Raw genomic sequence first — 27,708 nt, 5'->3', positions numbered from 1 at the left:
ATTGTCATATATATGGCTCAACAGAAATATTTAAGAATATGCTGTAAAATAACAATCTCTAAAAAGATTCAAAACCTTTATAAAGCAGTTTATAAAGCAGTTTATAAAGTTTTCTTAATTGTAAAATAGCTAGTCTAGTTATAATTAATATGTTCCAAAACTGACCTACTTGAAAAACTAGTCTTAGTCACATCTTTGTTGAGTATGTGAACCATGATTTAAGGTCTTGTTAATTGATATTAATACTGTCAAGTTATAGACCACAACTGGTTCATAGAAAAACTACTTTAAATAATAGAATTGAATTCCACAGAAATTTTCTACAAGACAAACTCAGCTATAGGGCAGAGACACAAAACTTTCAAGTAAGTATTCCTATAGATGATTGGGGCCATCTCAAAACTCACCCTTGCTACCACTATGAAAGGGACAATAAAAAGAGCAACCTATATTCTGTAGATACTAAAGGTTACATATTCAAATACATCTCATCTACTTGAAAAGCTTCACTGATTCTCTCAAGCACCAGACCTTAAGTTCATCAGCATCTTGAAACTCCACCAAGCCCAGTCATGTGCCATGACCGAAATTTGTTTTTGTTTTTAAACCTAATTTACTTGAGTCTAAGATTTCAGTCAACCAATGAAGTGAACTGTTAGAGCTACCTCCAGCTACATAAGCAGTTATTAAATTTGGAATCTCTAGTAAGTGTATCCATATCAATAAGTTGGGCTCACTGTTCTTGGGTCCAATATCCTTAGAATCTACTCCCACACATGTTTTTCAGGTTTTTGACAGTATATTATTGCCATGATCTTGCATGCCCTGGATTACTTGCATCCCATTTCTCATTGGCAAGGTGCTTAGCACTGCACTCAAACCCAAGAGCGCCACCAAACCAGTTTCTAAATCCCATGTTTTTAAGTCTGTTCTCTGAGATCACCCTACTTTTTGTACCAGTTCTGGGTCAGGGTTCAGTCTGGAAACAGTAATATAGTAATTTGAACAAGGGGAAGTTAACATAAAGTATTAACTAGTAATAGGTTAACCACTAAAGGGTAAAGAGAACTCCGAAAGATGTAGGTGTACCAGCTATAGGAACAGCTACTCCCTCTGTGCCTGAGGCAGCATATACAAGAGACAGATTGAAGAGAGAGCCTACCCAAGGCTGAGATTCAGACCTTTTGAAGAAAGTAAAGCTGTAGTTCATTCCAGTTTAAAGTTCCTGAGATGCCAGCAGCCAAAAGTGACAAGCAAGAGTATTGCTTGCTGGAGTGCCAACAAACCTCGCTAGGAAGCTGCTCTGGGTGGTGCTGATGAAAATCACTGGGAAGTTAGCTGGGGTGATGGTGGAATCCACCTGAAGCCACTTAGGTGGTATCACTAAAACTGGTGGGTGAGCACCACTGGGTGTCCCATACACCAGCAGAGGCCACAGGAGCAAGAAGAAAAGAAAATACAGTGGAACCAGGAGGAAGTCCTCTTCCTCCTGTAGTATTCCTCCAGTGCTTGCTATTGACATAAGAAAAACATTTGAAGAGTCCAACTTCATTATTGCAAAGGAGAGCAATAAAGTGTAGATTTGGAGCTGAAAGGCAATAAATTGATAACTAATATAGTGTCCCTCTTAACTTATGCCTAGAATGGAATACAGTTTCCAGATGTAGTTTAGCCAGCATAAGTAGAGCAGGATACCTACTCCACCCCACATCATTCCTGGTACTGTGTTGTTGATGTTGCTTGCTAAGAATGTAAGCTTGGGTGCTGATTATTATTATTATTATTATTATTATTATTTCTTCTTTCTTCTTTTCTTCTTCTTCTTCTTCCTCCTCCTCTTCCTCTTCCTCTTCTTCTTCTTTCTTCTTCTTCCTTTCTTTTTCTTTCTTCTTCTTTCTTCCTTTCTTCTTTCTTCTTCTTCTTCCTTCTTTTTCTTTCTTCTTCTTTCTTCCTCTTTCTTCTTCCTTCTTCTTCTTCGTCTTCTTCCTTCTTCTTCTTCGTCTTCTTCCTTCTTTTCTTCTCCTTCCTTCTTCCTTCCTTCTTTCTTCTTCCTTCTTTCTTCTTCTTCCTTTTTTCTTCTTCTTCCTTCCTTCTTTCTTCTTCCTTCCTTTCTTCTTCCTTCCTTTCTTCTTCTTCCTTCCTTCTTTCTTCTTCTTCCTTCCTTCTTTCTTCCTTCCTCCTTTCTTCTTTCTTCTTCCTTCTTCCTTTCTTCTTCTTTCTTCTTTTCTTTCTCCTTCTTCTTCTTTCTCCTTCTCCTTCTTCTTCTCCTTCTTTCTTCTTCTGTCTTCTTCTTTCTTCTTCTTTTTTTTGATACAGAGTCTCACTCTGTTGCCCAGGTTGGAGGGCAGTAGCACGATCTCAGCTCACTGCAACCTCCACCTCCCAGGTTCAAGCAGTTCTCCTGTTTCAGCCTCTCAGTAACTGGAACTACAGATGCATGCCACCACACCCAGCAAATTTTTGTATTTTTACTAGAGATGGGATTTCACCATGTTGCCCAGGCTGGTCTTGAACTCCTGACCTCAGATGATCCACCCACCTTGGCCTCCCAAAGTGTTGAGATTACAGGCGTGAGCCACCATGCCTGGCTGTGTGGTGATTCTTTATTGCTTTATCCCTGGAATCTAAATGGACCTGGCACATAGTATATATACTTAAGGGATAGTTGGATGAATAAGTGATTACAGCTCAAGATAACATTAAATTGTTGTCTTTGTTATGTTTGATTCATCCAAATTAGTGAAAGAAAAACTGGAGTTTGACCTAGTCAACCAACTGAAATTTTGGATTAATGTAGAATTCTGAGTGGCTGAGTTAAAGGATACCTTATTTGATTTGGTTTAAAGAAAATTGATCACCTGCCAGGGCATAGATTGACATCCATCTTCTGATGACTTAGTATGTGTTTGTATATACTGTTAACACCTCTTTCTAAAGAATAGGTCACAATAATGGTTTGGGTGTGGTGACTACGCCTGTAATCCCAGCACTTTGGGAGGCTGAGGCAGGAAGATTGCTTGAGCCTAGGAGTTTGAGACCACCCTGGGCAACATAATGAGACCCGTCTCTACAAAAATTAGCCTGGCATGGTGGCACATGCCTATAGTCCCAGCTACTCCAGAGGTTGAGGCAGGAGGATTGCTTGAGCTGGGGAGGTTGAGGCTACAGTGAACCATGATCACAATACTGCAGTCCAGCCTGAGCAACAGAGCTGAGACCCTACCTATTTCAAGGAAAAAAAAAAAAAAAAAGAATAGGTTGACCAGCCTGCCCAACATGGTGAAACCCTGTCTCTACTACAAACACAAAAAATTGGCCAGGCATGGTGGCAGACACCTGTAATCCCAGCTACTAAAGAGGCTGAGGCAGGAGAATTGCTTGAACCCAGGAGGCAGAGATTGCAGTGAGCTGAGATTGCGCCACTGCACTCCAGCCTGGGCAACAGGAGTGAAACTCTGTCTCAAAAAAAAAGAATAGGTCACGGTTATGACCAGTGGTTACAAAAGACATAGCACTTGTGTATTTATTGTATTTTTTTCGGAGTAGAGAGCAAATTGCTGCATCAAGTACTTGTAGTCATAGCCTTTAATTACATATTAGTAGTGCAAAGATTTTTCTTTTCTTTTTCGAGACAGAGTCTTGCTCTGTCACTCAGGCTGGAATGCAGTGGTGCAATCTCGGCTCACTGCAACCTCTGCCTCCTGGGTTCAAGTGATTCTCCTGCCTCAGCCTCATGAGTAGCTGGGATTATAGGTTTGTGCCACCATGCCTGGCTAATTTTTGTATTTTTAGTAGAGACAGGGTTTCACCATTTTGGCCAGGCTGGTCTCAAACTCCTGACCTTAGGTGATCCGGCTACCTCAGCCTCCCAAAGTGCTGAGGCATCAGCACGTGTGAGCCATCATGCCTAGCCAGTAGTTGCTTCTTTTACTCTCATTTTGTCTTACTCTGACCAGGTGAATTTATTTCTTAGAATGTATTGATTTAGTTTACTGTAAATGTCTATAGTGTAATAGTCCTGAGCATTTAGAAAAATTAGATTATGGGGCCGGGTATGGTGGCTCATGCCTGTAATCCCAGTACTTTGGGAGGCCAAGACAGGCAAATCACTTGAGCCAGGAGTTCAAGACCAGTCTGGGCAACACAGCGAAGCCCTGTCTCTACCAAAAAAAAAAATACAAAAAATTAGCTGGGTGTGGTGGCGTGTGCCTCTAGTCCCTGATACTTGGGAGGCTGAAGTGGGAGGATCACTTCAGCCCAGGAGGTTGAGGCTGCAGTGAACTGAGATCGCTCCATTGCACTCCAACCTGGGTGACAGAGTGAGACCCCTGGCCCCCAAAAACAAAAGAAAGGTTATAATATTTTATTATTCAGCAAAAAAAAAAAAGTGAATAAAATTCAGTAGAACAAAGGTATTGCAAAAAGAAGAATCTTAATTTGTAGGTTGCGTCTTTTAAGAAAATCTCATGAGTACTAGGCAGTATTTTTATCTCCTGAATTTTTTCCCTCCAAATTACAGTCATTTCTCCATTCAACATTGTTTATTGGGCACCAGCTAGGTATCAGACCAGATACATGGTGCTGGGAATAGTGAATAGAAAGACAGTCCTTATTCTCAAAGGAGTAAACATAGAATGAAGGAACCATATCTTGTATGATGTTTAAATGTATGCATAGGTTGCCATGAGAACACTGAGGGAGGAGTCCCTGGGTTTAAGAGGGGTGGTACGTACAGTATTTCCTAGAGGGGTTAGCCTAAACAAATGAGTAAGCCTTGGCAGGCAAACTGTTGTGGAAGCTAAGTAAAGCGTTCTAGGTGGAGAAGGGAGAAGCTGTGTAGAAGGAGGGATGTGGGTAAGGGATAGTTTGGTTAGAGTGGAAGTGGAACATAGGAAGTGGACCGGATGATTAATGATGCTGAAACATTATTTAAGACTACCTTGTAAAAATCTTGTGTGACGTAAATTTGTTCTGTATTCTGTAGATTTCAGGGAAACACCAAAGAGTTTTAAGCCAGGGAGTCATATGAAAATGTTTTCTGTTAGGAAGAGAAGAGTCAGACTAGAATAAGAGAAATGCAGGTAGATTGTTTGATTTCCATGGGCAATTTGATTTCTTTTTTTTTTTTTTTGAGATGGAGTCTTCCTCTGTCACCCAGGCTGGAGTGCAGCTTCCCAAAGTGCTGGGATTACAGGCAGGAGCCACCTTGCCTGGCTGGCAGTCTGATTTCATCTGTTCCCAGTCACTTCCTCCATTTAACCATAAGTGGTTTTTTGAAGCAAACTCCAGATCATTTTAACTTTATATTAGCATGTATCTCTAAAAAAATGGTTCCTTGGCTGGGTGCAGTGGCTCATTAGTAAACACACACGAGTTTCCTAGTACCAAATAACCAGTCAGTATTCAGTTCACCAGTACTTTCTCCAATTATCTCATAATTAAAAAAAAAAAACTGGCTTGTTAGAATTAGAATCTAAATTTATTTTAATACATAGATTATTCTATAGGAGATATATATATATATATATATATATATATATATATATATATATATTACAGTTTGGATTTTACTTGTGTTTTAAAGATGCCAGAGATTTAACTGTGCTCATAGCCAAAGGGGAAGAAATTAGAGAAAGAATAAAAAAGCAAGTCTAGGAGGTTGGAAGACTGGGTGGCAAAGAGGTGATAAAGGGCGTATTTGTATAAGTGCTGTCCTTAGAAAGGAGAATGATGTGTATTTTGCGTATTCTTTAGTTTAGCATTTTTCCCAAATTAAAAAGAAATAAAAACGGGGGATTATACTTTTCTCATAAATAGTAAGGAAAGAAGTAATGATGGGCTCTGATATAGATAAATTTATGGTAGAAGAAAGAACAGTCAAAAAATGAAACACTTGATTTATTGTCATACTGAATGTACATTGTTCCTATAAACACATCTTTCTGCACAACTTCTTATAAAAACATGTATCCCTGGCCAGGCCCGGTGGCTCTCACCTATAATCCCAACACTTTGGGAGGCCGAGGCGGGGAGATCATGAGGTCAGGAGATCGAGACCATCCTGGTCAACATGGCGAAACCCTGTCTCTACTAAAAATACAAAATTTAGCTGGGTATGGTGGCACACACCTGTAGTCCCAGTTACTCAGGAGGCTGAGGCAAAAGATTTGCTTGAATCCAGGAGGTGGAGGTTGCAGTGAGCCGAGGTCATGCCACTGCACTCCAGCCTGCTGACAGTGAGACTCCCGCCTCAAAAAAAATTTTTTTTTGTAGAGATAGGGGTCTTGCTGTGTTGCCCAGTCTGGTTTCCAGTGCTTGGGCTCAAGCAATCCTCCCACCTCTACCTCCCAAAGTGTTATGATTACAAGTGTGAGCCACCATGCCCAACTTATTTTGAAATAATTTCTAATTTACAGAAAAGTTGAAAGAACTTTGTACATTTTTCTAGATTCAATCAATAAAATTTTGCCACAACTAAGATATGTATATATGAATATACACATATTTTACTTGTCACCTTTGTTTTATCTAATAATCTAAGATGTTCTCACATGCGTTACTTACAGTGTCAACAGTAATTGATGTCTATCCCTGTAAGCATTAAAAAAAAACAAAAAGAATAAAAACAGTGGCAATTGGCAGGACACAGTGGCATGTACCTGTAGTCCCCGCTACTTGGGAGGTGTATCTAGGAGGATCACTTGAAACCAGGAGTCAATCAAGGCTGCAGTGAGCTATGATTATGCCTGTGAATAGCTACTGCACTCCATCCTAGGCAACAAAGCTTGAGACCCATCTCTAAAAATAAATAGAAAAAAAGTTTTTAATAAAAAAAAAAACTGTCAGTAGTAAATGAAACTCTCATATTCAAACATTTTCCCCTTTTCTGTTAAGCACCTTTGCCAGCATTAATTTTTCTTAATTTTTATTGTTAGGCCATTTTAACATCTTTATGATTAAGTTTAGCTCTTAATGAGATACTGTATTGTGTATTTTTTTGTTTCTCATGTGGCTAAGTTTCTATCTCTAAAGCATAAGTGAAACTTCAGCTTTGTTTTGGATTTCTTTACTTTCTGCAGGGATTGGGGAGAAGGAAGAACGGGGCTGGAGGAGGCTAGAAGAGTGAGCCTGCACTGGAGTATATAGGGATTTGGACTGTCAATATTTATCAAATTAAAACTGGAGAGACTTTAAAAATATTTATCTCATTAAAAAATATAATATAAACATAAACAATATTTTTAATGAGAAGTGGTAGTGTTTTCCCTTTTAAAAATCTTTTTAATGTCTGTCTTAATAGAACACAGGTGTATTTTTATATCTGCCTCTGCATTCAGTCTGTCAAAATATGTTATTTGGTTTGCAGTATATAAAGAAAATCCATTTCACACATATATGTAGTATATATGTAGTTAGGAGGAGGAGTATTTTGACAGGTTTTTTCCAGGTAACTGTGGATAATCTTACTTGATTTGACATAAAAACTTCACAAGTGGTAGTTTCTCCTCTTTTTCTTTTTTTCTTCTTCTTTTTTTTTTTTTGGTAGAGATGGGGTCTCATTATGTTGCCCAGGCTGATCTAAAATTCCTGGGTTCTGGCCAGGTACGGTGGCTCATGCCTGTAATCCCAGCACTTTGACAGGCTGAGCCAGGTGGATCACCTGAGGTCAGGAGTTTGAAACCAGCTTGGCCAACACAGTAAAACCCCATCTCTACTAAAAATACAAAAAAATAGCCAAGTGTTGTGGTAGGTGCCTGTAATTCCAGCTATTTTGGAGGCTGAGGCAAGAGAATTGCTTGAACCTGCGAGGCGGAGGTTGCAGTGAGCCAAGATTGCACCATTGTACTCCAGCCTGGACAACAAGAGCGAAACTCCATCTCAGCAACAATAAAAAAATTCCTGGGCTCAAGCACTTTTCCCGCCTCAGCCTCCCAAAATGCTGTGGCTTACAGGGGTGAACTACTGCACCTAGCCGAGTGGTAGTTTCTTAAAGGTTATTTGCAATGGGGAATCTGAAACCATATCAATGAACTTCTTATACAGTTATTTAAAACCTACAGTCTGTCTTGTACTTGGAATGGATCATACGTGACAGAATTAGTCTAGTTTTGATATGTAGATATGCTGCTTGATTAATTAGTACTTTAAATATTTAGCCATATGCCTTTTCTGTTAAATGCCTTCAATTTCACAGAAATAGAAAACTGGCCCCCGTCTTTCCCCATTCTACTTTTATAGGAGAGCCGAAGTCTCTAGGGACGGCTAATGGTGGGGCTAAGGATTGCTTCCACTGCATTATGTAAATTGCTTCTTGTTTAGAATTTCGTTTTCCATAGTTTTACTGAAATAGACTGAGTTGATTGCAATTATGTTAAAAAATTGATTCTGAAGGCTGTTGTTTCTACAGCGGAGTTTGCCTGCTTCTGCTGTGTAGTTTTAAGAACAAAATCTAGGTCAGCAGTGTTGAATAAAAATGTGGGAGTGAGCCTCTGGTCAAACATGCTCCTTAATAATACTGATGTCGGGGGACTGGCAGTTCTGAACTTTGCTGTTGATATAGCTGTTCCAGGCTATGCTGTACCACCACTGTGGAAGAAAATAACCTGCAAAATTCTGCATCTTAAAACCAGACTTGGGTCAGGCGTGATGGCTCACATCTACAATCCCAGCACTTTGGGAGGCCAAGGCAGGCAGATCACCTGAGGTCAGGAGTTCAAGACCACCCTGACCAACATAGTGAAACCTCATCTCTACTAAAAATACAAAAACTAGCCAGGCATGGTGGCGCACACCTGTAATCCCAGCTACTTGAGAGGCTGAGGCAGGAGAATCACTTGAACCTGGGAGGCCAAGGTTGCAGTGAGTGGAGATCTCACCACAGCACTCCAGTCTAGGCAACAGAGTAAGACTCTGCCTCAAAAAAAGAAAGACAAACATGCATCTTTTTCTCCAGGAGGGTTGACGGAAAATGTATCCACTTCTCTGACTAAAAACTGTTTTTTGAACAAGAAGTGTTTGTTTAAAAAAAACAAAAACAAAAGAACACTGTTATTTCTTTACAGTTTCTTACCAACAGTAAGAAATATAAGCGAAATCACAGAGCTTTTAACATTTATCTTAGAAATGATAGACTATTGTTTAATCCTTTTGGAATCCTTATGTTTTTTTTTTTCTTATACAGTGTTATGTCAGCAACCTTATTCTCTTTATACCAAATGCAAATCACTTTCCAAGAAGTTTGGTATATAGCGTGAATTTAACTTACATCATTCAGTCTAAATAATGGTCTTGTGATAATTTGATAGCAACTTATTTATTGAATACTATTCTGTACCATGCAGTGAGCTAGCCATTGTGAGGAAATAGAGTAGTAAAAGCACAATTTTTTCTTTTTTATAACATTAATGAATTCACTTACTAACATGAAATAATGAAATTTTTTACAATAAACAGAATACTTGAAGGCTTTTTAATTTTTTAAAAAGGACTAACAGGAAAATATGTGCTTAAGGACTAAATTCTCTCCTAGTAATGGTGAATGGTAAAAGAGCTAAGAAGTGGAAAGTGAGCATTAAAGTCATCAGAGAGGTTCTATGGAAGCTATGAGGCCCGAGTAATGGCTTTGGAATTGGATCAGGGAGGAGACATTTCAAACAGGGGATCAGTCATCCCATGAGCAAAGGCACAGGGGCAGAGTGGGGCACAGGCTCTGGCAGGAGCCATGAGGGTCAGCCTACACAGTGCATGCATGGCTTTCCTTTTGGACTTGTAGGGAACAAGCCTGGCATGGGTTCACTTGATGGGTGAGGAAGACTATTAGATTAGCATCTAACATTTGCCATATTAATCTTCTGTGTTATTGAAGTCCTAAACACATCGTTTTTAATTAGCTTTGAAACAGATGGGTAGCTGGAGGCGGAGGGTGCAGTGAGCCGAGATCATGCCACTGCACTCCAGCCTGGTGACAGAGTGAGACTTTGTCTCAAAAAAAAGAAAAGAAATAGATGGGTAGGTACACCTTCTCTAAATAGGATGTGACTTGAAGATTTGTAGAATGTTCTTCACTTACCGTAATTTTAGAACTGAGCAGGTATCCTTAGAGGTCATTACTGTGACCAAGAGTAGTGGTCTTGGTCCAAGAGAAAGGGCTGTCCCAAATTTACATGGTTAGCTTGTGGCAAAGCCAGGGTGAAAAACTCAAATATGGGTCTGGTACGGTGGCTCATGCATGTAATCTCAGCACTTTGGGAGGTCGAGGAGGGAGCATTGCTTTAGGCCAGGTGTTCACCACCAGCCTGAGCAATGTACAGAGACCCTGTACATTGCTGCAGTGAGCTGTGATCGCACCACTAGGAGACAGAACGAGACCTTGTCTCAATTAACAATTCCCTTTTTATTCCTTTGAGACAGAGTCAGGCTGGAGTGCAATGGCACAATCTTGGCTCACTGCAACCTCCGCCTCCTAGGTTCAAGCAGTTCTCCTGTTTCAGCTTCCCGAGTAGCTAGGATTACAGGTGTGCACCACCATGCATGCCTGGCTAATTTTTGTATTTTTAGTAGAGACAGGGTTTCACCATGTTGGCCAGGCTGACCTCAAATGATCTGCTGGCCTCTGTCTTCCCAAAGTTCGGGGATTACAGGCATGAGCCACCGCGCCCAGCCGAGACCTTGTCCCAGTAAAATAAAAATAAGAACTCAAATATGTCTGCTAGTGCCCAGCTGCTCCCTCCCTCCTTTTCCTCTATAGATTTTTTAGAATATTTAATAATAATAGAAGAAAAATGAAAAATTGTTCTTGAAGGTAGCCAAAGGTTCTGAGATTGATTCCTAGCTTCAACCTCAGAACATTAGAAAAATCTTTCTCCTATAATTTTCTGGTTAATTTCACTGCAGTAATCCAGAATGGGGTTGTTTCATTACATTTGTGTTTTGTGATTCAAGAACTAAGGTAAATATATTAATCCTATGAAAAAACATACTGCTTTTAATATTTTTACTAATTTAAAAAAGTGTTTATCCAAGTTTTAGCCCTTTTCTTCCACCCTGCTCTGTATGTATGCCTCCTGTGAACCTTCCCAAGGATGCTGTGGTTTGTTCTTTGATTCATTGTAATTTTTCTGGCTTAGACAAGTGACAAGTAGTTCCATCTACTTAAATGACCAAGTACTTCATCTGTCTAGTAACTGCTGAGTCTTATTTGTAAGTTATGTTTTACCAGGTTTTTGAGAATTATAAAGATGAATGGATAAGTCAAAAGTCTCAAAATTAATTTTAAAATTAAAATGGATTTTAGAAATTATTTAGCACAACATTATTTTTTAAATTCTAGATGAGTAATCTAGCTCTAATAGTCTCAAGGTCACACCCAAAGTTAAGTGACAGAGTCAAGATTAGAAGCTGGATCTCCTGATTCTGTTTTTTTTTTTTTTTCTTGAGATGGGGTTTTGCTCTTGTCACTCAGGCCGGAGTGCGATGGCTCAATCTTGGCTCACCGCAACCTCCACTTCCCAGGTTCAAGCGATTCTCTTGCCTCAGCCTCCTGAGTAGCTGGGATTACAGGTGTCTGCTCTGACACCTGGCTAATTTTTGTATTTTTAGTAGAGACGGGGTTTCCCCATCTTGGCCAGGCTGGTCTTGAACTCTTGACCTCAGGTGATCTGCCCACCTTGGCCTCCCAAAGTGCTGGGATTATAGGCATGAGCCATCGCACCTGGCCTCCTGATTCTCTTTTCTAGTTCTGTTTTCCTTCTTCAGCATATTTATTTCTGGTTTAGATTGCTTTTCTGTCCTGTCAAGAAACTTTGTTTTTAGAGATTTCCTCAATGTTACACATACAATTATAAGAACTAGGCATTGTATATTTGTATATTTTGTTGCCTGCCTGTAGCTCGATTTTTTTTTTCTTTGCTCACCTTCAACTGTCTTGATCGAGTTACAGATTTTTTTTTTAATGTATACAGGTTTTAGAGTAATACCTCGTTTATTAAGTCTCTTTTCTCCTCCCCCTTTTCCTTCCTTCCTCCCTCCCTCCCTCTTCTTCCCTCCCCTCCCTCCCCTCCCTCCCTTTCTCTCCCTCCCTTCCCTCTCCTCCCCTCCCTCCCTCCTTCCCTTCCTCCCTTTTTTTTTTTTTTGAGACAGACTTTCACTCTGTCACCTAGGCTGGAGTGCAGTGGCATGATCTTGGGTCACTGCAACCTCTGCCTCCCAGGTTCAGGCAATTCTTGTGCCTCAGCCTCCTGAGTAGCTGGAATTACAGATGCCTGCCACCACACCTGGCTAATTTTTTGTATTTTTAGTAGAGACAGGGTTTTGTCATGTTGATCATGTGGTGCTGAACTTCTGGCTTTAAGTGATCCATCCACCTCAGCCTCCCAAAGTGCTGGGATTACAGGTATAAGCCACTGCACCTGGCTTCTTTCTCTGCTGCTTTGTCTTTGTCCCACCTTCCCCTTTCTTCCCTTTTGTCCTCCCCTATACCTTCTTTGGCTTCATTCTCAGAAAGTCTCTTTCAGGGTTGAGAAAGATGGCCACTGGCAGCTCAGGTATATTCTTATGGTTCAAGATCTAAAATGTCTGTATATCAAGTTCCTCCAAAAGGACTTTGGGCCTGCTTGAATCACAAGTCTACTCCTTTGGTGGGGAAAGCAAAACACCATGATTGACATCTGTACCAGGATCAAATAGAGTGGAATGGGATGGTTCCTAGGGGTGGGTTCCCCTTTAGGAGGCATTCAGGCAGACAAATCTTCTATTTGGCCTTTGAAGACCTAGCTGCCCTTTATGAAAAACTGCTGTCCTCCATAAATGTATTTCAGCCAAAGTGATGTGCTCCTGATTTTTTCATTCTTGCCCATAGCCCTAACTTCTGTCTTGCTCGTTTCCCCACTTTGTATCTTTCTCTGTTTCCCAGCTTCATTTAATTACATCCTTCTATCTTCTTAGATTCAGTTAAGTTCTAGTCTGCGACAGGAAGATCTTAGATCATCCCGTGACTGTATTATGTGACTATTCTTTAAACTCCTATAGTAGCATTTAGTATGGGCATTGCAGACACTTATCCTACATAAACCATAATGACTATTGTAGGATTAGCAATAATTTAGTATGTTTCTCATAATTTTCTAAGCACTTTCACATATCTTCTCTCAGCCTTATGAAGTAGGTATTAGATATGAAAACTAAGGCTTGCAGAGATTTGCATTTTGGGCATGTCTTAAACCCTCAACTAGACTAATACTTGCTTCTGTGTTTTCATAGTGCCTAAGCATAGGGTAACGGTGGTGATGGTGGTGATCTAATCTCCATGAGAGCAGGACATTTCACTGTTTGGTTAACTGCTGAATCACTAATGCCTGGAATAGCAGTTGACAGTAGGTGCTTAAATTGGTAAATGAATTATCTGGACAAACATGGCATAGTTTAAACTTTAGAGGGTTGGATTAGGTGATCCCCTAGGTTCATTTCACTTTAAAGTTCTGAGGTTACCACTGAAAAAAATAAGGAAAGAGCTTACTGTGTGAAATAGAAAGGGTCACTGATTTGTTTGTTAGTAGTATGTAAATTATGAGCAGCACTAATATTGTTTATAAGAAAGCAGACTGGGCCAGGCACGGTGGCCTGTAATCCCAGCACTTTGGGAGACCAAGGTGGATGGATTGTTTGAGCCCAGAAGTTCACGACCGGCCTGGGCAACATGGTGAAATCCTGTCTCTACCAAAAATACAAAAATTAGCTGACAGTGATGGCACACACCTGTAGTCCCAGCTACTCAAGAAGCTGAGGTGGGAGTATACTTTGAGCCTGAGAGACAGAGTTTGCGATAAGCTGAGATCAAGCCACTGCATTCCAGCCTGGGAGACAAAGGGAGACTCTCTCTCAAAACTGTACATAATCAGTATACAGCAGATACAAAAAGGTATTGAAAGGGTAGAAATTTGACTGGTGAAAAGTGGGTTTCAAAACCCTACTTAAAAAAAAATTTTTTTCACATGTTATGGTGCTGTTGATTCAGTGCTGCCTAATCGCCAGTAGGTTAGTTCTTGCTGTCTTGTCCCTCTCTTGAGAATTTTACCCAGTGCCTGAGTCTGTTGTTTCAGTCAGCCTTGAGATTTCTTCTCCAGCAGTGTCTGAAAACAAGTATGCATGACCTATGTAAAATTGGCCTTATATATCTGCTTGAAATGGTGATGAATACATATATAAAGTACAGAAAATTAAACTACATAATTAACCCAGTTTCACCACATTCAGCTCTGGGGAACCTACTTGTGTTGAAATGCCATTTAAAGTTGGCTTTTGGGGCCAGGTGCAGTGGCGCACACCTGTAATGCCAACACTTTGGGAGGGTTAGGCAGGCAGATCACTTGAGTTCAGGAGTTCAAGACCAGCCTGGCCAACATGGTAAAACCCCATCTCTACTAAAAATACAAAAATTAGCCAGATGTTATGGTATCTGCCAGTAATCTCAGCTACTCGGGAGGTTGAGGCATGAGAATTGCTTGAACCCATTTGGTAGAGGTTGCAGTGAACCAAGATCACACCACCACACCCCAGCTTGGGTGACAGAGCAAGACTCTGTCTCAAAAAATATAAAATAAAATAAATGAAATTGGCTCTCTTAAAGAAAAAGAGAAGGCAGATAGAAAAAGAACACGAAAGAAACCAGAAGGAGGTAGTGAGTGAGGGGGGCCTTTAAGGGGTTACTTCCAGAGGTGCTTAGACCTAAATGTACAGGATCACATTTCATTAGGAGTTGACATAAGGAGTAGCCATGTGCAGAGCATGTCTAGTCTATTGTAAGCTGTCATTGATGGAAGACAATTATGATGATCAGTTTTCATCTTAAAAAAATACTTGTGACAAATAATACCTAAAATCACCTGAACCCGGGAGGTGGAGGTTGCAGTGAGACTAGATAGTGCCACTGTACTCCAGCCTGGGTGACAGAGTGAAACTTCATCTCAAAAAAAAAAAAAAAAGAAAAGAACTCAAAGTTTCTGAGGTCCTCTAGGGAGATGTTCCTGAAGACATTCTAAACTATGCAAAATCTAGGAATAGTTATCTTGCTTCATTCCTCTTTTCACATCTTTTCCCAAGACACTTGACGTAAATGAAGTCAGATTTAAACGATTCTTTGAAACACAGCAACCTTCAAGTGGAAAGCTTGTACCTGCAGCAGGCCTGATGAACTGGCTAGTAATAAATGAGGGACAGTCTTGCCACTTACTTTGCAATTTGCCTTGAGATAAGTGCATTAGCCGTGGGTCTTTATAGGTACTCTGTGGCTGAACCTTCTCCTTTCCCAGGGATACCTTCTGTAAGTCCTGGTCTGATTTTCCAGAACAAGGCAGTAGGGAAATTTCAAACTTTAGTAGTGGGGCTATTCAACCTGTCAAAACTTCCTTCAGAATTCTTTACTCACTTCACCTTCATACCCTTGTCCTCCCTTCTCCACAAAAGTTCGTAGCCCTTAACAAGGAAGTGTTTAGTAAAAACAACTTTTATTGGGCCAGGTGTGGTGGCTCATGCTTGTAATCCCAGCACTTTGGGAGGCCAAGGTGGGAAGCCAGGAGTTGAAGACCAGCCTGGGCAAGATAGTGAAACCCCTGTCTCTACAAAAAAAACCTAAAAATTAGCCAGGCATGGTGGCATATGCCAGTAGTCCCAGCTACTTGGCAGTCTGGGGTGAGAGGATTGCTTGAGCCGGGGAGGTTGAGGCTGCAGTGAGCTATGTTTGCACCACTGCACTCCAGCCTAGGTGATGTTGACCCTGTCTTAAAAAAGAAAAGAAAAAGCTTTATTAAGGTGTAATTTACATACCTTAAAATTTACCTATTTTAAGTGTGGAAGTAAATGATTCTTAGTAAAATTATGTATTCAAAATGATTTCTAATAAAATTACAGAGTTGTGCAATCATCACTGTAATCCATATTTGGAACTTTTTTTATTACCCTAAAAGTTCCCTTGAGCCTATTTACTTACAAAGCCAGTCCCTATTCTGACCTGCAGTTTCAAGTGACCCCTGATCTGCTTCCTGTTATAGTTCTGTATGTTCTAGTCTAGAAATTTCATATAAATTGAATCATACAATATACATTATTTGGTGTCTTGCTTTCCTCACTTGGCGTAATGCTTTTGAGATTCTTCTCTACAAGAGATAAAAAAAATTAGCCAGTTGTGATCCCAGCTACTCTGGAGGCTGAGGCAGGAAGATCTCTTGAGCCCAGGAGTTTAAGGTTGCAGTGAGCTGTGATTGTACCACTGCTGAGCCAACAGAGCAGCACTGTCTCAAAAACAAAAACCAAAAAGATAGCTAAGCATGGTGGCATACACCTGTGGTCTCAGCTACACGTGTCTCTTGTGGAAGCAAGAGGATTACTTGAGCCCAGGAATTTGAGGCCACAATGGAATATGATTGCACCTGCAATGGAGTCCCACTGTGTTGCACTCTGTAGTCTGGGCAACATAGTGAGACTCCACCTCTAAATAAAATAGAAATTAAAAATGGATAAAGGACTTAAGCAGACACATCTCCAAAGAAAACTTCCAAATGCCAGATGAACACATGAAAAGATGTTTAACATTATTAGTCATTAGATCAGTGCAAATCAAAACCATAATAAGATACCACTTCTTACCACATCTAGGATGACTAAAATAAAAAAGATAATGGCAAATGTTGGTGAAGATGTGAAGAAATTGGAGTACTCATATATTGTTGTTGAGATTGTAAAATGATGCAGCCATTTTGGAAAACAGTTTGGCACTGTCTCAAAATATTAAACATAAAGTTGCTTTATGACCCAGCAGTTCTACTCCTAGAGTTATAACCAAGAGAATTGAAACATATGTTCCCACAAAAATCTGTACATGAATGTTCATAGCAGTGTTATTCACAATATCCAAAAAGTAGAAACAACCAAATGTCAGCTGATGAATGGATAAACAGAGTGTGGTGGATCCGCACAGTGGAATGTTATTTGGCTAAAAAAAGAAATAAAGTTCAGATACCATACTACAGCATGGATGAACCTTGAAGACATTGTGCTAAATGAAAGAGGCCAGTCACAAAAGATGACATATTGTGTGACTTCATTTGTATGAAATACCTAGATTAGGCAAATTTGTAGAAACAAAAAGTAGATGAGTGGTTACCAAGGGGTAGGGGAAAGTGGGAAAGGAGAAAAAGATACGGGATTTCTTTTTTGGAGTGAAGACAATGTTCTGAAGTTAGATAGTAGTGATGCTTGCATAACTGTGAATATGCTAAAAACCTTTGAACTGTACTTTAAAAGGGTGAATTTTGTGAATTATACTCTGTAAAGCTTTTATTTAAAAAATAAAAAGAGGGCTACGTGCAGTGGTTCACGCCTGTAATCCCAGCACTTTGGGAGGCCAAGGCGGGCAGATCATGAGGTCATGAGTTCAAGACCAGCCTGATCAACATAGTGAAACCCCTTCTCTACTAAAAATACAAAAATTAGCTGGACATGGTGGCACATGCCTGTAGTCCCAGCTACTTGGGAGGCTGAGGCAGGAGAATCACTTGAACCTGGGAGGTGGAGGTTGTAGTGTGCCGAGATTGTGCCACTGTACTCTAGCCTGGGCGACAGAGCGAGACTCCATTTCAAAAAAAATAAAAAGAGGCTGGTCCAAAGGTAGTGAGTTATCTCAATTGTTCACAGTCAGTTACAGATCGAACTCTTTGTTCCACTCTTTCCCTGCTTCTCACTACTCTACATGACTAGTCTTTAAAAATACAGGTAGAACCAGGCACAGTAGCTCAAGCCTGTAATCCCAGGACTTTGGGAGATTGAGACCAGAGAACTGCTTGATCCCAGAAATTTGAGACCAGCCTGGGCAACATAATGAGACCCTGTCTCTACCAAAAAAAGAATAATAAAATAAATATATATATGTATATATATTTTTATAATCATAAAATATATATATATATATATACACATATATATATATATATATATAAAAATTAGGCAGGTGTGGTGGCAAGTGCCTGTAGTTGGCAGCTACTTGGGAGGCTGAGATGAGAGGATTGCTTGAGCCTGGGAAGTTGAGGCTGCAGTCAGCCATGATCCACACTTCACCCAGGATGACAGAGCAAGACCCTGTCTCAACAACAAAAGAAGAGCATTTTTGAGAAAAATGTAAATAAATAAATAAAAAACCACCAAACTACCATTTTACACATCCTCAAAATTGCTCCTGTCAGTCTTTTTGATTACAGCCTCTTTTTTTGAAAAAGGGTCTTTTTCTGTCACCAAGGTAATAGTGTGATTACAGGTTACTGCAGCCTTGACCTCCCAGGCTCAAGCAATCTTTCCACTTCAGCATCCTGAGTAACTGAAACTACAGGCACTCACCATCACGCCTGGCTAATTTTTTTGTGTTTTTTGTAGAAACAGGGTCTCTACCAGCCCAGGCTGGTCTCAAACTTCTGGGCTCAGGTGATCTTCCTGCCTCAGCCTCCGAAAGTACTGGGATTACAGGCATGAACCATTGTGCCCAGCCTGATTATAGCCTTTCTAATGGTTTTGTAGTAGGATTTTATTGTATTATTAATTTGCATTTCCCTAAGGACTGATGAGCTTCATTCATGTGCATATTACCCATTATATATTTTCTTTGGTAAAATGTATATTGAAATATTTTGCCAGTTTTTTTTTTTTTGTTTTTTTGGGGGGGTTTTTGTTTTGTTTTGTTTCATTTTTGAGATAGAGTCGCTCGCGCTGTCACCCAGGCTGGAGAGCAGTGATGTGATCTCGGCTCACTGCAACCTCTGTCTTCCTGGTTCAAGCAATTCTCCTGCCTCAGCCTCCCGAGTAAAGTAGCTAGAATTACAGGTACCCACCACATCTGACTTATTTGTTGTATTTTTGGTAGAGACAAGGTTTCACCATGTTGGCCAGGCTGGTCTCGAACTCCTGACGTCAAATGATCCACCCACCTCAGCCTCCCAAAGTGCTAGGATTACAGGTGTGAGCCATCACGCCCAGCCATTTTTCCAAGTTTTAAATTGAGTTGTTTATCTTATCATTGTGTTATAAGAGATTACAATCTCTTCTACATACAAATCTTTTATCAGATTTATGATTTGCAAATATTTCTCGAGGTCTGTGGCTTCTCTTTCCATTTTCTTTTTTAATTTTTTTATTTTTATTTTTTTTTTATTATTTTTGAAACGGAGTCTTGCTCTTTCACCAGGCTGGAGTGCAGTGGCACGATCTCAGCTCACTGCAACCTCCGTCTCCCAGATTCAGGCAATTCCCCTGCCTCAGTCTCCTGAGTAGCTGGGACTACAGGGGCACGTCACCATACCCAGCTAATGTTTTGTATTTTAGTAAAGACAGGCTTTTACCATGGCCAAGATGGTCTCGATCTCCTGACCTCATGATCCGCCCTCCTCGGCCTCCCAAAGTGCTGGGCTTACAGGTGTGAGCCACCACACCTGGCCAATTTTTTTATTTTTTGACACAGAGTCTTTCACCGTTGCCTGGGCTAGAGTGCAGTGGTGTGATTTCAGCTCACTGCAGCCTCTACCTCCTGGGTTCAAGAGATTCTCCTGTCTCAGCCTCCTGAGTAGCTGGGATTACAGGTGCACACCACCACACCCAGCTCATTTGTTGTATTTTTAATAGAGATGAGGTTTCACTATATTGGCCAGGCTGGTCTTGAACTCCTGACCTCATGATCCACCCACCTCAGCCTCCCAAAGTGCTGGGGTTACAGGTGTGAGCCATCACGCCCGGCCATTTTTCCAAGTTTTAAATTGAGTTGTTTATCTTATCATTATATTATAAGAGATTATAATCTAGCCTACATACAAATGTTTTATCAGATTTATGATTTGCAAGTATTTCTCAAAGTCTGTGGCTTCTCTTTTCATCAATAGTATCTTTGTTGTTGTCTTTTGTTTTTTGATTTTTTTTTGAGAGTCTTGCTCTGTTGCCCCAGGCTGTAGTGCAGTTGTGCAATCTCAGCTCACTGCAACCTTCCCCTCCAGAGCTCCAGCAATTCTCCTGCCTTAGCCTTACAAGTAGCTGGGACTGCAGGCGTACAAGCCACCAGGCCCAGCTAATTTATGTATTTTTTAGTAGAGACAGAGTCTCGCAATGTTGGCCAGGCTGGTCTCAAACTCCTGACCTTAGGCAATCCGCCCACCTCGGCCTCCCAAAATGCTGGGATTACAGGTGTGAGCCTGACCTTTTAATAGTATCTTTGAAAACCAAAAGTTTTAAATGTTCTTGATGTCTAATTTATATATTTTGTCTCTTATGGATAGTGCTTTTGGTGACATGTCTAAGAATCTTTGCCTAATCCAAGGTCACAGAGATTTTCTCCTGTTTATAAGTTTTTTTAGTTTTAACTCTTAGGTCTTTGTCTTGTCTTTTTTTTTTTTCTTAATAAGTTAGCAGTGTGCTACATTAGGTCTTTGATCTGTTTGGAGTTAACTTTTACACATGTGTCCAATGTTTCTGTATTATTTTTTTTGTTTGTTTTTTTGTTTTTTTTGAAACGGAGTTTCGCTCTTGTTACCCAGGCTGAAGTGCAATGATGCGATCTCCGCTCACTGCAACCTCCGCCTCCTGGGTTCAGGCAATTCTGCTGCCTCAGCCTCCCAAGTAGCTGGGATTACAGGCACGTGCCACCATGCCCAGCTAATTTTTTGTATTTTTAGTAGAGACGGAGTTTCACCATGTTGACCAGGATGGTCTCGATCTCTTGACCTCGTGATCCACCCGCCTCGGCCTCCCAAAGTGCTGGGATTACAGGCGTGAGCCACTGTGCCCGGCCCCATTTCTGTATTATTAGTTAAAAAAAAATTGTTCCTGGGTTAAATTATACTGGCATGTTTGTAGATAGCCAATTGACCCTAACTTTGTACGTTTCTTTCTGAACCTGTTCTGTTCCATTTATCTAAGTGTGTTGCCAATACTATACTGAGTTGGTATAGTCTTGCTCTGTTGGCCAGGCTGGAATGGAGTCGCGCAATCTTGGCTCACTGCAACCTTCCACTCCCAGGTTCAAGTGATTCTTAAGCCTCAGCCTCCTGAGTAACTGGAATTACAGGCATGTACCACCATGCCCAGGTAATTTTTGTATTTTTGCTAGAGATGGGGTTTCACCATGTTTGTCAGGCTGGTCTCGAACTCCTGACCTCAAAGTGATCACCTGCCCCAGCCTCCCAAAGTGTTGGGATTACAGGCATGAGCCACCACTCCCAGCTTGAGTTGATGTTTCTCTTCAAAATTGTTTTGCCTTTTATAGGTTTTTTATGTTTTGATATAAATTATGGAATGAGCTGATTGATATCTTTAAAAAGAAATGCTAGGATTTTCATTGTAATTTCCTCAATATATTGGTCATTTTGAGGATTACCATCTTAACAGTATTGAATCTTTCATTCCTGAACATGTTATATCTTTCCACTTATTTAGGTCTGGCTTTAATTCCAGTGCCCTGAAATGGTTGATTTTGACAGTTTTATCCTTGTTCTTTTATGTGGAGAAATCACTAACCTCTTGTGCCTATATAACCTAGAGTCACTCTGTAGTGTTTTTTTTTTAACCTTAATGACCTACTTTATGCCTTCAGTACTTTATTTCCTTCTATCTTAAACTCTTTTTTTAGTGACAGAGTCTTGCTGTGTTACCCAGGTTGGAGTGCAGTAGCTACTCACAGGTGTGATCATACTGCACTACAGCCTGGAACTCCTGGGTTCAGGTAATCCTGTCTCAGCCTCCCAAGTAAATGGGACTACAGACGCATGTCCCATCCAGCTCCTTTTATCTTTCAATTAAAACAAAAAAGTTTTTTTTAAAAGACACTAGCTAGAAAGGATTTTTTAATATTGTATTAGCTGTGATACTTGTAGAAATTCCACTGTAGTGGAGGAGAAAACTGAAATACCTTGTAACTTTTGTTTTGTGTCTCTATTTTAAGGATCTCCAACTGAATTCCTTGAAGAGAAAATGGCCTACCAGGAATGCCCAAACAGCCAGAACTGGCCAGAAGATACCAACTTTTGTTTCCAACCTGAGCAAGTGGTCAGTCCTATCCAGACTGGTAAGTGCTGGCTTGCTTGTGACTACTAAATGTGAGCTATCACATAAATGTGAAAAAGCTACAAACACCATTCAGTTGAAAATATTAGCCTAAGTATAACTCACAAAGCACAACCTGAGCATTGATTTGTCCCTTTCTCTTCTTCATTTATCCTTTCTTTTGAGACACTTAATGCCCTCTAGTTCCCTGCTCTTCAAAACCTATTTTAAATACATTATCTGAAATTCATATACATTGAAGATTAGAGTATCCATAGTACCTTAGAACCTTAATTCTTCCAGAAAGAATTATTATGATAATGTTAAACCAGTGCTGTTTTGTGCCAGGCACAGTGCTAGAGCCTTTATATACACATTATCTGTATTTCTTACCTAACTCTGCCTATATATAATATTTCTCTGTTGACAGAAGAGAAAGCTGACTCATACCCAATTTCTATAAAATTAAAAACAAACAAAAGGCGTATCTGTAGTAGCTCAGAGCCAGAGTTGGTAGGAAGAATGAGTTTCAAAAGAGCCTCAAAGAAGTAGCTTTGGTACTTCCATGTTAGCCAGGTTGAGATCTCAAGTTATGTTTCCACTTAAATGTGGCTTCTTTTTTGACATCTAACTTACAAGATGCTCACTGTTTGTTTCAAATAACCTAGTGCAATGGCACAATCTCGGGTAACTGCAACCTCTGCCTCCCGGGTTCAAGCGATTCTCCTGCCTCAGCCTCCTGAGTAGCTGGGATTATAGGCATGTGCCACCATACCCGGCTAATTTTGTATTTTTTAGTAGAGACAGGGTTTCCCCGTGTTGGTCAGGCTAGTCTTGAACTTCCGACCTCAAGTGATCCACCCATCTTGGCCTCCCAAAGTGCTGGGATTACAGGCATAAGCCATGGCGTGCCTGGCGTTTAATTCTTTTTTTTTTTGAGACGGAGTCTCGCAGTGGCACGATCTTGGCTCACTGCAACCTCTGTCTTCTGGGTTCAGGCGATTCTCCTGCCTCAGCTTCCCATGTAGCTGGAATTACAGGTGCCTACCACATTTGACTGATTTGTTGTATTTTTAGTAAAGACAAGGTTTCACCATGTTGGCCAGGCTGATCTCAAACTCCTGACCTCGAGTGATCTGCCCACCTCAGCCTCCCAAAGTGCTGGCATTACAGGCGTAAGCCACTGTGCCCGGCCAGTAATTCATGGTACCATATAGTTTACCCATTTAAAGTATATAATTCAGCTAGGTTCAGTGACTTGTGCCTATAATTCCAGCATTTTGGGAGTCATAGACGTGATGATCACTTGAGGCAAGGAGTTTGAGACCAGCCTGAGCAACATAATGAGATTATGTCTCTACAAAAAATTTTTTTAATTAGCTAGGTGTGGCAGCACATACCTGTAGTCCTAGCTACTTAGGAAGCTGGGGTGGGAGAATCTCTTGAGTCCAGCACTACAAAGCTACAGTTTGAATCATGCTGCTATACTCTAGCCTGGGCAACACACACAGCTGTCCCTGATAGATATGTAGGTAGATAGGTGGGTAGGTAGGCAGGCAGGCAGGCAGTCAGGCAGGTAGATAAATAAAGTCAATTTTAGAACACTATTACCGCAAAAAGAAACTCTGTATCTTTTAAATATCACCTCTATATCCCTATCCACCACAACCCTAAGCAACCATTAATTTGTCTCTTTAAATTTGCTTACATTGGATATTTCATATAAAGGGAATCATATAATGTGGTTTCTTTCTGTCTTTTTTTTTTCACTTAGCATAACATTTTGAGGAGTCCTGCATTTTGTGGCATGTATCAGTACTTTCTTTATGGACATGTAATATTCCATTGTATGGATATACCATATTTTGTTCATTATTTTATTTTTTGAGACAGAATCTCCCTCTGTTACCCAGGCTGGAGTGCAGTGGCACAGTCTCGGCTCACTGCAGCCTCGACCACCTGAGCTCAAGTGATAAATAAATAAATAATTCAAATCAGGAAGAAGAGGAGCCAGCAAGGGTAACAAAGGAATGAACTATTTTGAAGTAGGGAAAAAAAATTCAGGAGAGTTTAATTTCCTGAAAAGTTGAGTTTGGTAGTCAACAGTCAATGGCTCCCAATGATCCCTGCCTCCTGGTATTCATACCCTTGTGTAGTCACCTACCATGTTGTACTAGGCTTGGTCTGTGTGATTAGTAGACTAGATGGCAGAAATAATGATCTGTCATTTCTAAGATCAAATTACAAAAAAATCCTTGATCGCTCTGGGTTTACGCATCATGACAAAAACCAGCTGATATGGAGAGACACACATGGGAGAGGAACAGAGGCATCCAGTCAACAGCCATGTGAGTAAGCCATCTTACAGGCAGGTTCTGCAGCCCCAATTAAGTCTTCAGATCACCACAGCCCCTGGCCAACCACTTGACTGCAACCTTATGAGATACCCTAGTCATGAAGCTGGGGAAGAAATAGGTTCTGGGGAACATTTTGAAGGTCAAGTGCGATGGATTTTCTGGTACGTTGGCTGTGGTATGTGAAAAAGAGAGGTCCAAGATGACTCCTGCCAGGCGCTGTGGCTCACACCTGTAATCCCAGCTCTTAGGGAGGCAGAGGTGGGAGGATAACTTGAGCCCAGGAGTTCGAGACATGCCTGGGCAATATAGCGAGACCCCGTTCAAAAAAAAAAAAATAAAAGATGACTCCAAGGTTTTTGCAAAAAAAGATAGAAGGATAGAATGCCATTAGAGATGGAAAGACTATATAAGGAGTAGATCTGGAAACATGCTACATAGAGGTCTAGAAGACTTGAGCTATAAATTCGGGTATTATCAACCTATAGATGGAATTTTAAACTGTGGGATTAGATGAGAGGGAATGTAGAGAGAGAGAAGGTTTGTCCCACTCCTCATAACCACTGAGTTCTTTAGTTCTCAGCTTAAATACTTACCAACCAAAGATGTCCCTTAACTTGAACCAAAATATATCCTGTGGCTAAATGTTCCCATCCCTGACCTTGTACATCTTTGGGTTTTTTAGAGCATACTGGGTCTGCCACGTGGTAGGCACCCAGTAAAAAATTAATGACTAAATGACAAAACTCTGTAAGGATCATCTATTTTTACATGTAATTTAGTAAGCTCCCATCTTAAGGGGCAAACCATACAGCATTTACTCTTTTAGATGCTTTACGAATCCAAATTTCCCTCAGGGGAAGTATGAGAGGCAGAGAAAACAGCAAGCTACCCCAAACCATATAGAACTGGGAAGAATGAATGTTTATCGTCTTTTTAATATTCTACTTCCTCTTCTTTTTTTTTTTTTTAATTTCATTTTGTTTTTTTTTGTTTGTTTTTATTTTTATTTATTTATTTTGAGATGGAGTTTCACTCTGTCACTCAGGCTGTAGCACAGTGGTGCAACCATGACTTAACTGCAGACTCGACCTCTGATATTTCACCTCAGCCTGCCGAGTAGCTGGGATTGCAGGGGTCTGCAACCATGCCTGGCTAATTTTTCTGATTTTTGAAAAGGATTTTCTTTCTTGTTGTTTTTAAACAAAAAACAGGCTGCGTTTTTGTTTTTAAAGATGGAGGTCTAGCATTGTTGCCCAGACAGGAGTGCAGTGACTATTCACAGTCACCATATGATAGTGCACTGCAGCCTTGAACTCCTGGCCTCAACAAGATCCTCCCACCTTAGCCTCTCAAGTAGCCAGGGTGTCCACCACTTTTCTAGGCTCCTGTGCTTTTCTGAAGAAGAAGCCTCAACAAGTTTCCCAGTATTGCCTTCTGCTTGTTCATACTTCCTGATGCAGTGGTCTCCCCTAATCCTGAAATTCCTTACAAAAAGAGGGTGGTATAGCTGCCTCAGAGGCAAAAAAATGAACATTCTCTCAAGGCCTGGGCTTTTATGCAGCTGTCTCTGACTTAAAGTGTCTTAAGGAAGTGATGTGTTAGTGTCACTCAGGAACTAGTTGGAAATGCAGATTCTCAGGAACCAGCAATCTTCATTTTAATAAGCCTTCAGGGTGATTGAGATATAAGATACATTCTGAGAAGGCCTCCTCAGAAAATAGAAGCCTACAAAAGCACAAAGAGTTTACCCGATGTTTTGAGTGCTTTTATTCATGCCAGCTCCTGAGTCAAGAGTTTATTTCTTCTTTCAGAATACCAATTATTTATCTTGTCCCATTCAGACAGTTTTGAAATGCAGTTTTCTTCATCTCCACATGAGGTGAAAAATTCCTTGTTGTTGTTGTTTTTTTTAAAGCTTCTTATGGCTCTATCTTTTTTAAAAAGTAACTTAAAATGAATGTTATGTAAATGTATATTGAACATTTAGTTTTATATACTTTCACCTCTTAGAGTGTTTGTTATACAGTTGAGCATTAGTTGCCCTTTTTGTTTTATATATTTGTTGGCTATCTAATGTACATAACCAAATCTTAGAGAAGGGAGTATTTATTATTAACAAACAAATTAGTGAATATTGATTCTCTACCATGTACAGTCACATATGATCTCAATTTATTTTACTTACTATTGACAACTCATCTATATTCATCATAGGATAACAAGAAATATTGGCTGGGCACAGTGGCTCATGCCTGTAATCCCAACACTTTGAGAGGCCGAGGCGGGCAGATCACTTGAGATCTGGAGTTTGAGACCAGCCTGGCCAGCATGGAGAAACCCCATCGCTACCACAAAAATAACACAAAAATTAGCCACGCATGGTGGTAGGCATCTGTAATCCCAGCTACTTAAGAGGCTGATGCAGGAGAATCACTTGATCCTGGGAGGTGGAAATTGCAGTGAGCCAAAATTGCACCACTGCACTCCAGCCTGGGCAATAGAGCAAGTCTCCACCCCAAAAAGAAAAAAAAGAAAGAATTATTAATCTTTCTAGTTGCATTCACCAGGAATGAATTTTGGATTTCTTCTCTATTCCAGATCCCTTTAAGATGTACCGTGATGATGGCCTGACAAATTTGGTCTTTATCTCCGATGGAACAGATGATTCTTCAGTATTTACAGGACAAAGTGATCCCTTGAAAGACAGCTATGGTATGGCTTCTCCAAATGGATTTATTCTATAGGGAAGGAAAAAAATTTTTTCCTTTCTTCATCTTAGGTTCACTGACTAGGGCTTTATAACAAAAGATTGATATAATAAGAAAAAAGAAGGCCAGGCGCAGTGGCTCTGCTTGTAATCCCAGCACTTTGGGAGGCCGAGGCTGAAGGATCACAAGGTCAGGAGTTTAAGACCAGCCTGACCAACATGGTGAAACCTCGTCTCTACTAAAAATACAAACAATGTAGTCGGGTATGGTGGCGTTAGCCTATAATCGCAGCTACTCAGGAGGCTGAGGCAGGAGAATCGCTTGAACCTGGGAGGCAGAGGTTGTAGTGAGCCAAGATTGCGCCACTGCGCTCCAGTCTGGGTGACAGAGCAAGACTCCGTCTGAGAAAAAAAGAAAAGAAAAAAGAGACTAAAGTTTAACATGTGAATTTCATACGTACATGAGAGGTACCTAGAGAATGAGTAATTCTGCAAGAGGTGGCTTTACAATTCCAGCTTATATAGCTTCTTCAATTAATAAAGATAAATTTTTTTGAGGCCAGGCACGGTGGCTCACGCCTG

General features: G+C 40.5%; 1 protein-coding gene across 12 annotated transcripts in view; it reads left to right on the top strand.

The window, feature by feature from the left end:
• Positions 1-27,708, top strand: part of MAP4 (microtubule associated protein 4) — a 225,455-nt gene that overhangs the window by 130,058 nt on the left and 67,689 nt on the right. For all 12 annotated transcript variants that reach the window (XM_012473817.3, XM_012473826.3, XM_012473816.2 and 9 more), the window contains exons 4-5: positions 21,962-22,084; positions 27,018-27,131. In XM_012473817.3, the coding sequence (XP_012329240.2) occupies positions 21,962-22,084; positions 27,018-27,131 (237 nt within the window). The remainder of the gene's footprint in view (positions 1-21,961; positions 22,085-27,017; positions 27,132-27,708) is intronic.

The sequence above is a fragment of the Aotus nancymaae genome, unplaced genomic scaffold, assembly GCF_030222135.1.
Source record: "Aotus nancymaae isolate 86718 unplaced genomic scaffold, 86718_ANA_hifiasm-v0.15.2.pri h1tg000067l, whole genome shotgun sequence".
Classification (NCBI taxonomy): Eukaryota; Metazoa; Chordata; class Mammalia; order Primates; family Aotidae; genus Aotus; species Aotus nancymaae.
The sequence above is the reverse complement of the archived record's forward strand: the minus strand, read 5'-3'. Positions and strand labels throughout refer to the sequence as shown.